Source organism: Anoplopoma fimbria, chromosome 9 (assembly GCF_027596085.1).
Source record: "Anoplopoma fimbria isolate UVic2021 breed Golden Eagle Sablefish chromosome 9, Afim_UVic_2022, whole genome shotgun sequence".
Lineage (NCBI taxonomy): Eukaryota > Metazoa > Chordata > Actinopteri > Perciformes > Anoplopomatidae > Anoplopoma > Anoplopoma fimbria.
Window position 1 is genome coordinate 6,350,387 of NC_072457.1, and position 10,756 is coordinate 6,361,142.

Below are 10,756 nucleotides of genomic sequence, written 5' to 3' on the forward strand. Positions count from 1 at the left end.
AGAGCAGAGATTACAGTCTAGAAGCTGGAAAGATAATAGATGAGAGCTTTGGTCAACATCATGGATAATGAAGCGTTTTGTAAGGACATGCAGTACATCATAAATTGGTTGGAAAATGCTTGGTAAATGCCTCTTTTGTTTGGAAAGAAAGATCAAAGAGACCCTCTATTGAGCGATAAGAATGAGTCACAGAAGCTAGTGGAACAGCGGTTAACCAGGAGGTGACGTCAGGACTTTTGCTCTCCACAAGGTCACCAAAAAGTTCAGAGAGGCTTTGTCCCATTCTCAAAACGAGCTTTGCTCTCCTTCTCAGATTAGAGGTGACGCACCTCTCTGCCTCAGCATTCATCTGTAATCAATAAGGCGGGAACAGCAGTCAAAAGATGCCTGAGAGGAAGGCCGGACCTTTTGCTCCATGCCACCTCTTCTTCTTCTCCTCCATAATGTCACATCCTGTTTGTTGCTCTTACAGCTGAGAAAAAGGCTCTCATAAGAGAAGAGGGAGCCACTATTCTAGCAAATTCCCCAGACAGAGAGCCTCTCTACACCCCTCTCTGTTCCCAGCCTACTCTCTCTCTCACAGAATCACTGCCTCTTTATCTTCTTACTGCCTTATCCCTCCCCTCTTCCTCACTCTTCGCTCCGTCTCTCTCACCACTCTCTTGCACCCACTACTTCATCCTCCTCCTCCTCCTCCTTCTCCTCCTCCGCTCTTTGCAAGTCTTTTTCCCTCCCTCCGTCTCTCCTGTTCCATCAGACATCAGCTGTTTTTCCCAGGAAGTGTTTTATTTAGAGCAGATTAATTAATTAGATACAGTATCAGAGTGAGGGGCCATTCTTAGCCCAGGTCTACCAAGGCCCCGAGGCTAATAGCGTGGCAAAAAAAAAAAAAAAAAGCGCACACACACACACACACGCACACACACACACACAGCATCAACAAGCGGTGTGTATTTTTAAGATTTGCAGGTGCCTATTGTGTATCTGCAACGATGTGCGCTAATTGGACTTGTCAAGAAAGGTCTTCTGAGTATAGGAAGTGAGTGTGCATGCATAAATTTGGGTGTGTTTGTGTGCCAGGCGGTTATATAAGAAGAGATAACTACCCCTATCTCATCATGCTGGTAACAGGGTTGTGTTTGTTGGTATGAACTACTGCGTTTCATTAGCGAGTCCTTTCTAACACCCTTCCTCCCATCTCTCGCTCTCTTTCCCTCCAGGGACGAGTTCTCACACCGAGTGCAGAGCAGCGAGCAATGAGGGAGAAAGAAAAGAGGTGCTTGTCCAATCAGAGATGCAGATGGCCACAGAAGACATGAGCACCAGCCAATCTGGCACCAGGACGACTTCCCCTTGCCAATTTTGTACATAACAAATCAAATGCGACCCCATAATTGAACAACTGATACAGTTTACCTAGTGATGCGTCCCATTCGTCTGCATTTAACATTTCTACTTTAATAAATCACTAATTCCTGAGTTTTGTACAACTCAATGTACGATTACACGTCAAGCTAAGTCAAAACGGGGACATTTTACCATGCTGTGACTTCTACAGCAGTAAAGACACAAATCTAACAAAAAAGTTGACACCAAGTCACCTCACACTGAGATATTACTGTACAAACGACCCCTCGCTCCTTTTGAAATGGCGCTAGCCTGCATGAATAAATGTTAGATGGCAAGCATCTCTGCTCGGCTTTCTCCAATGGATATTGTGACGACCTCCCAAATGGCCCAGAGGACGAGACGGGGACGGCAGAGACATAACGTGACCGGAGGTTCTTCGTCAGTGGTCCTGTCCACGGCCAGCTCCTTCCTCTGTTGGCTCGCCCTGCTGTCAATAATGCGGTTACCAACGGTAACAGCCGATTGCTGGCTTATCGAAGGCGAGAAGGGCTTTGTGTGGCTGGCTATCTGCAGTATGAACCAGCCGCCTTATGAGGCCATCCCCTCCCACATTAACAGGTAAGGAAACATAAAGAGTTTAGCAGATATTATTTTGCCTCTTTGTCCAAACAAAAAAAATCTAAAGCCCTCACACTTATCTCAACAGCACTATTGTGGATCTGAGGCTGAATGAGAACAAGATACGGTCGGTCCATTATTCTTCACTTAGTCGCTTTGGCAACCTCACCTATCTGAACCTCACCAAGAACGATATCAGCTATGTGGAAGACGGAGCTTTCTCAGCACAGTTCAACCTGCAGGTGAGCAGTGACATTGTGTACCTCTATACACGGGTTCATGGACGCACATTCACATTCACCATGTACTGTGTTTGGTTTAGTACTACCCTGAGCCTTCCTCGTAGCACTTATTGCACTCGTATTAGTTGCTGCACTTACTGTATTCGTATCAGTTCGCTGCACTTATTGAATTTGTATTTGTTTACTGCACTTATCCTATTCGTAGTAGTTTGTAGCACTTACTATATTCGGATTAGTCTGTTGCAATTATTGTTTTCATAGTAATCTGCCTCTGCACTATACTTTTGCTCTGGCTTATGCTTTGAGATGCTTGTTTAAGAAAGGAGATGCACTTATGACTTCTGGTGACTAGTAGTTCTCTTGAATACCTATGTTGAATACACTTCCTGTAAGTCGCTTTGGATAAAAGCGTCTGCTAAATGACTGTAATGTAATGTAATGTAATGGTCAGTTTTGAGATATATGGGTATAAAACACAGCAGCTTGGTCAGTAACCCTTCACTTTAATCTATGAAGCTCTATATAGCCGTAGTTATGGTGGCAGTAAAGGGCAAAGTTATGGGATATAGAATAAAGATAGGTCAAAACATGCAGGACTTTCACCCAGTAGGCCGTTGTTAATGTCCTGTGTGCAACCGAAAGTCAGTGTTGAGTTATTTTAACGTATATAGTGTATTAGGTAACAACTTAAATTCAAGTACGTAACATAATTTACTTAATTACACAACAAACACACTTAAGACTTATTTTAACCCTAACCATGATCTTTTCCAAAACCTTACAGAGTAGTTTTGTTGCCTAAACCTAACTACGTTGATTCCTATGACCACAGTTAATAAAAATTAAAAAAAGTGTATGCATGTAACGAGCGTACATTCACTGATGCCACAGGGGTTCATGGAGCTTCATAGTTTGAAGTGTAGGAACACTGACTTAATTTCAAAGGGACGTAGTTTCCCCATTTACATGTATTTAAAAACTTAATGTTTTAGACATAAAACATTTGATCATCATAAAATCTGATCCATTTTTACAGATTAAACTACCACACACTATGCACAGTAGTTAAATTCAGCCCCAGTTTAACCAGCAGTAACACTAAAATGCATCTTACACATAAATGCATAACTTTCGTATGAATAATAGAAAAAGGGTATGATTTTGGTAATAGTACGAAACATTCTTAAGCTCTTCATAATGGCTACTATCACTTTTTTTTCTAATATGACTCAAAAAGTCATGCTAATTATGAATGAAGGACTTCTCAAGGGGAGTACCTCCCCACTGAGCTAGTTCTGCTACTTTTATTTGAGTAAAGGATCTAAATTATTCCAGAATTATACACACAGATGGACAAACAGAAACACAAGAAAGGAAACGCTCGCTCATTATGGCTTCCAGAAGCATTCAGGCAAAAGTGTTTTCACCAAACTGCGCTGAACGCAGCCATAATGAGCTGGCGTTCTTACACATACACTACCCAGGCAGCTGGAGCTAAGCCAGGAGGTAAAATGTGAACAAGAAAGATCTCAGTAAATTTGAGCACAGCATAGAGGCTTAGATCACCATGTGAAACATGAATTGTACTGAACCGTCATCTGTTTGTTCTGCATGTTTCCATCTTGTAGAGTGTGATGCTTGGTGCTGGCAGGCTCTTCAGAGATTAGAATAATCCCACTTGTGTTTGTCTCTCCAGGTTCTCCAGATGGGTTTTAACAAGTTGAGGAACCTGACGGAGGGAATGCTGCGTGGTCTGGGCAAGTTGCAGTATCTCTACCTGCAAGCCAACCTCATCGAGAGCGTCACACCCAACACCTTCTGGGAATGCCCTAACATAGAGAATATAGACCTCTCCATGAACAGGTATCCACCAGGGTCCATGTATGTGGGTCTAATGAGAGAGAGAAAACATGCTGTTTAACTAAACAATTAGTTGATCCATTACATAACTTGGAGAAAAGAATTCTCAGCACTTTTAATAATCAAATGAACCAATTGCTTATTAAGATTTGTATTAAGATCTTCAATGTGATGATTTGCTGAGTTTCATTACTGTGAATTAAATATATTTGTTTTTTTTGACAAATATCAGTCTGACAAAACAAGCAATTTCAAATGTGATGACCATTTTATAGGCAATCTAACGATTAATCAATGTGAATTATTGCAGCAGTTTTGTTGTTTAATAATGACGTGATGTAAAAGGGGAAGCAAACGTAAAGCTGAAAAAGGCTCATCGCAATTTGTTTCTGGGTTCATAATTAGGTGTTCATCGGTGTATGATGCTAATTTAAAACGCTTTTGATACATTTTAAGATAGGAGAATATATTAAGTTTCTTAAATGCAGCCAAAACATCAAGGTAAATGTCAAGCTTGGTGTCATCGACCCATAATCAAAGACCAAGGGCTGCTTTCTTCAATCAATTCACAAATTTGCACTGATGTTTTTTGCAGACTTGCTGGGAAAAAAGCATTGCAGACGAGACATAGATACCATTTTTTTCCCCTCACTGACAGTATCCTCATTAAACCCTGCGGTAGCGCTGCAACAAGCCATTCTATCAATAAAAGTTGAGATATTTTTTCTCAGTTGGGAATAAGTGTCTTATTCATGCCATTGGTACCGTAACTGGTATTGATCTCTTGCCTTAAATGCAAAAGCAACAGCAGAATGGAAGTTTAACGGCTCTTATTTTGGGAAATGTTTTTGGGAAATGTTTACTGAGACTGAGTTACAAGTTGATTTAAAGCAAGAGCCTGCAGTTTTTAATCATTAAAGAGTGTTTTATAGCAGACAGTAGCATATCGTAATCTCTGAATTGACTGAACTGCTGGCGATTGAGTTGCATTGTGGGTAATGAAGGAATTTTGATGAGAGAGAAGAATACGTGGATAAAAATGTAGATACTTTTTCCCTACTGTCCATTATGAGTCCGACAGTGTAACAGACGTGCAATGCTTAATCGGTGAAAACACTTTTTGGAATTGATTGTTTGCAGATGACGATACTGTATTCAGCTATGCTATCTAAAAGTCTCTGATTTTCCTTTGTCTATTTTCAGGATCCAGGTGCTGGATGGCAGTCTGTTCTCTGGACTCTCTAAGCTGACTACCTGTGAACTTTACACCAACCCTTTCAACTGTTCTTGTGAGCTGCTAGCTTTCCTACGCTGGCTCTCAGCCTTCCCCAACAGGACCAGTGAGAGGATGGTGTGCGACTCCCCTCAGGGATTCTTCGGCTACAACCTCCTGAGCCAGAATCCGCGCATGCCTACCCAACGCAACGCGCTGCACGTGCTCAGCCTGGTATGCACAGACGACGGCAGCATCGTGACGACCAACTACATGTTTGGAACGGCCGATTCCACCACCCTGCCTCCAGATTTCGCCTCTCCCTGCGGATTGGACGATTGTGCCTCCGGGACTCCTCCTGATGAGGTCATCAACATAAGCCCCATTTTCTCTGACACCAAGCCGCTCATGATGCTAAAGCAGGTGCTTCATTCCAGCGCCGTGATCACGGTTCAGATTCCTCACCCGTACAGGAAAATGTACAGCCTGGTGCTTTATAACAACAGCTTCTATACAGATATCCAGAATCTGAAAAATCAAAGGGAAGATATTGAGCTCAAGAACTTAAAACCCAACACCGACTACACGTACTGTGTGGCTTCTATAAGAAACTCCCTGCGCTTCAACCACACCTGTCTGACCATCTCCACTGGCCGCCGGGCCGGAGCTGGGGGGACAGAAAATCAATCGTCAGCCACCCACTACATTATGACTATTCTGGGCTGTTTGTTTGGCATGTTGCTCTTTCTTGGCTTTGTTGTCCACTGCCTGAGGAAGAAGAGGATCATGCAGGAGAAGGAGAGGAAGATGAGCAGGATCCAAAGGACTCTGATAGAGCTCAAGTATGGAGGAGAAGGGGATATAGAGGGAGGGAGCGGAGGATCTGTTTCCCAAAAGCTTGGTGCCGGGGAGAGTCTTTCCAGAATGCCCTACCTTCCTCAGGGCGGTGAGATAGATCCATACAAGCTGCAGGAGGTGATAGAAACACCGGTGCACAAGCCTGCCAAACTTAACTACATGGAGGTGAGAGGGTCCGGCATCGAAAGGGAGAGAGAGCGAGAACGGGAGCGAGAAAGAGAGATGTCGCCTCAAGCGAATCCCCAGGGCTCCGTAGCAGAGATCTCCACCATCGCTAAAGAAGTTGATAAAGTTAACCAGATCATCAACAACTGTATAGATGCTCTCAAATCGGAGTCTACCTCTTTCCAACAGGGGATGAAATCCCCGTCTTCTGCAGGCGGAGGGGCGGTTTCTACTGCAGAGCCACAGCTGGTGCTTCTCTCCGAGCAAGGGGAGCGAGAAAGAGGAAACGAGTTCCTCTCCCCGGTGTATAAGGGAGGAAGAGGAGGAAGGGAAGAGAGGGGGAGAAGCTATCATCACTCTCTGCAGCGGCACCACAGCATGGAGGCACCTCCGACCTCCAAAAGGCCCAGCACCTCCTCTTCTCCTGGTTCCGCCCGGAGCCCTCGCTCATTCCGCTCGGAGGGAGGCTACCATTCGTCAGAGACCCGCTACATCGAGAGGACCTCGACCGGAGAGCGGGCAGAGCGGGCAGAACGGGCAGAGCGGGGAGAACGGGGAGAACGGGGAGAGCGGGGAGAAAGGGGAGAAAGGGGATGCGGCGGGGGAGAGGCCATTCGTACGGTCAACCCCGCAGCAGCCATCTTACGAGCTGAAGCGCAGAGAATCCGCCAGTACAATGAACACCGTCACTCCTATCCCGGCTCCCAGCAGCACCTCCAGGAGATGCAGCACCACCCCCAGATCCTGCAGGAGCTCCACCACCACCCGGGCGGCCGTAAGCCCTCCATGTTGGACCCCATCACCCTCAGCAGGCAGGCCAAGCAGCGGGAGCTGGCCTACTCCCAGCTCTCGCCACACTACCCGCTCTCACCCCAGTACCACAACCTCAGCTACTGCTCCAGCCCGGAGGAGGACGAGGAAGACGAAGGGCTCCTCTGCACCCCGACCCTGGGGCTGTGGGAGCGGTTCAAACTGCACCGCAAGCGGCACCGGCAGGCGTCCATGGAGGACGAAGGATACGTGGCAGCCGGACACGCCCTGAGGCGAAAGGTTCAGTTCGCCAAGGATGAGGATCTTCACGACATACTGGACTACTGGAAGGGTGTGTCCGCCCAGCAGAAGACCTGATCCCACCTCTGAAGACCCCAAACACTTTGAAGATGGAAATTAACAACACAGACTGATACAAAAACGACCTGTAAATACACAGAAACACACACAACTTACAGGATCTACGGAATCAAACTGCACACATACATCTATACACACGCACACACATTACACACACTTTACACAAACCAAGCCTTTGCTTCTGAGAACATGAAAGGAGGACCAAACTAATATATTATATTGAACAACAAAAATCATAGCTTATAGAGAGACTGAGTTACTTTTTGTAATGTAATAAACATTATAGCTCAGACTTATGTAGCTATTTGTACTAAGTTTTGAATGAAGAAAAAAAAAAAGAATCAACATTAAGAGCAGGAACCTTAAATGTTGCCGGGCAACCCATCCCGAACAGCCCGGCTACGCTTTTAATCTGCCTGGAGAGTGACATTCATCAAACCTGACCACGGCAGATTAACCCACCTAAGTATTATCACTGCGGTGGATTGATTAAGATTTTTGCTTTTCCCCGGAAAGAGTTGTTTTTGCATTGCGCCCTGCGATGCTGCTTCGGAAAATTTTGAAAGATTTACAGTGATTGGGGAGTTTAAAAACATAAAAATGTCAAATTCTGGATGGGTCGCCAGGCAACAGTAATATTCAACTGTGCTGAGAATGAGTAGGTAGCTCTCACCAGGAAGTGAGTATAATGTGCCAAATCAACCAAGTGCGGGGAAAGTAGAGCCCTACTGTGTACCAACTTCTCCTCGCCACTGTTTTTATATAGAGAATTTAAAAACCTAGAATGATATGTTATTACTATTAATTATTCTTATTACATTACTGGTCTTCTTATTATTCCTATGCTCCACATCATTAATAATCTATTATTTGAATATGGCATGGCTCCGTCGTGTGACTGTGTTTTGACTGTTTTGAACCTCTCAGCTGAGGAGTGAACACCAACAGAGACAAACAGAATAATGGACGAGACATTTGAGTTCTTCTTTTTCTACCAAGAGGAATGTGCTCTCTGCCGAGCCCCCAAAAAAACAGGCCCGTCGTTTCTCTTGGTGAACCCCACCCCCAACCCCACCTGCTCCCCCATCCTCCTGAAGAGGGACCGCTGTACAGATGAGAGAGAGAGAGAGAGAGAGAGAGAGAGAAGTTCTATATTTGCAACAGAGGTGACTGTTTTGTTTGTACAACATGGTTTTGAAATCTTTCAGACTTTTCAGAAAGCCAGACGCCCAAGTTAGATACCTACCTGCTCACTTACAACGGTACGTTTTTGATTTTGAAAAGAATCGAACTAAAAAATTCTAATCTTCAAATGAATGTCTTTTAATTCCCACAGGGGAAACATATCTGCACTGTTCAAAATCAAAAAACGACTCTTAGGAAAAAAAAGACCTAAAACTCTCAGCTTCCCGATACACTGTAGCTCCACTGTGTTTTATCAACAAATCATTTCTTTCTTTTTTTTTTTTTTACCTCCTCACACCTCCCAGGTTTTTACCAGTTTTTTGTTGTTTTTTTAGGATTCCTCTGGTTCCACTGTGGTGCCATTGTGCCAACTTAACAAATCACAAAGAAGTATTTGAAATGATTTTTAAATACTCCTATTTACAGACCTCTTCTCCTTCACATCAACACACATCAGTTTGCCAGAACAACGACAATTTGCACAAAAAAAAATCCACCCCCATTGGCTCACTGCTCCCCCTTCTATCCTCCAATCATTTCTAAGACCAAAGTACTGTGGTAGTAAATTGACCCCTATAGCCCCTGACCCCAGATATTTACCCACCATCACCCGTACAGTTACACCTCTAGCACATGCATACACCTTCTAGTGTACCCACACAACCACACACACACACACAGATGAATGTATTCTCTGAGAAATTAATACTGTTTAGCAGCTGGAATCTCTGTTTTTTCTGATGTACGAGCTGTATTTGAACAGTGTCCTCATCTGTCTGATAGAAACCTTTTTCTCCAGATGGCCACACATGTTTCAGAACTGGACATAAATAAGGAATATTTGGTTTTTCTAAAAAAAAAAAAGCAAGATCTGACCACTCAGGGCAGATTCTCATGGACGACTTTTCCTCACACCAGTTTGTGTCACCAGTTGAACCAAATGTTGCCAACAAGAAGCCCAAAATTGCCACTTGAGACGTCTATTGGAGTAATAGCAAGGGGTTTTGCCTTATCAAAGGTTTTCATGGGAAAATGTTTCCTGATATTAGAAGTGTTGTAGTAAAACCTGATATGTATCACTAGCGTGCTGAAAAGAGTCTACATGTATATCTGCAATATCTGTGGGATCTAAATACTGGAGGCTGAAAAGAGGAGTAAAATGTGATAAAGAATACTGCTGTTTATTCTACACAGAGCTGTGCTACAGAAACTCATTCGAGAGGACTGTAAACCAGGGATGGAGTCGAGAACATTTCAATTCAGTGGATTTTGAATTTAACATGCTTGAAGTGTTCACAGTATTTGACAACCATTTTGTAATTACAAATGCTTATAAGGACTTTTTGAATTGAAACAGAATTGACTCCAGCCTTGAAGCAAACGATGAAAACTACACTATGGAAACAACAGAGCTGGCAAACACTGAAAAGTTTATTGGTGAATGGAAACACTGTATAAAATCGTTTTGTTTTTTTCTTTGCTATAATGAGTTCAGAATGCTCAAGTCATTAAGCCCAGTTAAAGCCATAATCGTGGGTTAGTGAAATCACCACAGCTGTCTGTAGCACTGCAAAAGCACATTCATTAGTGTGGTTAAAAAAGAAAATAAGCCAGTTTTCTTGTTTTTTCTCTCTCCTCATACTGCAGCAGCTACAACATGGTTCCTCTGCTGCTGCAGCAGCAAACAATCCAGCTCTGATCCAAAAGGAAACTGATGAGCCGTGGTTGTGTTTCCGCATTACACGTCCCAGATTGTGGCTTTAACTTAACAACAGCCTTAAAAACTTTTGATTTTCTTTAATCTTTTTAACTGAAGCATTGCTTTGGGAATCGAAGAATTTCCTGGTTTCTTAACTTATACTTTTCCTGACTGCAATTTTATAATTGCTTGATTCTTAAGCCTCACTTGAGCATTCTTTGAGTAACGGTAATATCAATGTAGCGATGTATTAAAGTACTTTTTTTTTTTTTTCCTGTTCTGTTTATGAACAATAATGGCCTCAATTTCACATGTGTCAGAGAGTAGCAGAGCTCGCCTGGAATCAGACGACAACAAGCTGACGGTCGAGGCGACCAGTCGCCAGTGACCCTAATCAGCGCTGCTATTCTTTGAAGCGTGAAGAAGATAAACTGT

At 43.6% G+C, this 10,756-nt stretch overlaps 1 protein-coding gene across 1 annotated transcript; it reads left to right on the forward strand.

Annotated features, from left to right (window-relative positions):
- The first annotated feature begins 1,732 nt into the window (after positions 1-1,732).
- On the forward strand, positions 1,733-7,434 carry LOC129095342 (protein ELFN1-like). Its single transcript, XM_054603746.1, has 5 exons — positions 1,733-1,968; positions 2,057-2,210; positions 3,907-4,073; positions 5,274-6,834; positions 6,916-7,434. The coding sequence occupies exons 1-5, from the start codon at positions 1,733-1,735 to the stop codon at positions 7,432-7,434; spliced, it is 2,637 nt and encodes an 878-aa protein (XP_054459721.1).
- The last annotated feature ends 3,322 nt before the right edge of the window (positions 7,435-10,756 follow it).

What these genes read in the sequence shown, in the direction of transcription:
- LOC129095342 (XM_054603746.1), top strand. Translation starts at nt 1,733, where the DNA reads ATGGCCCAGAGGACGAGACGGGGACGGCAGAGACATAACGTGACCGGA. An exon ending in ATCCCCTCCCACATTAACAG is followed by an intron (nt 1,969 to 2,056) that starts GTAAGGAAACAT and finishes TTATCTCAACAG; the next exon opens with CACTATTGTGGATCTGAGGC. An exon ending in CAGCACAGTTCAACCTGCAG is followed by an intron (nt 2,211 to 3,906) that starts GTGAGCAGTGAC and finishes TTGTCTCTCCAG; the next exon opens with GTTCTCCAGATGGGTTTTAA.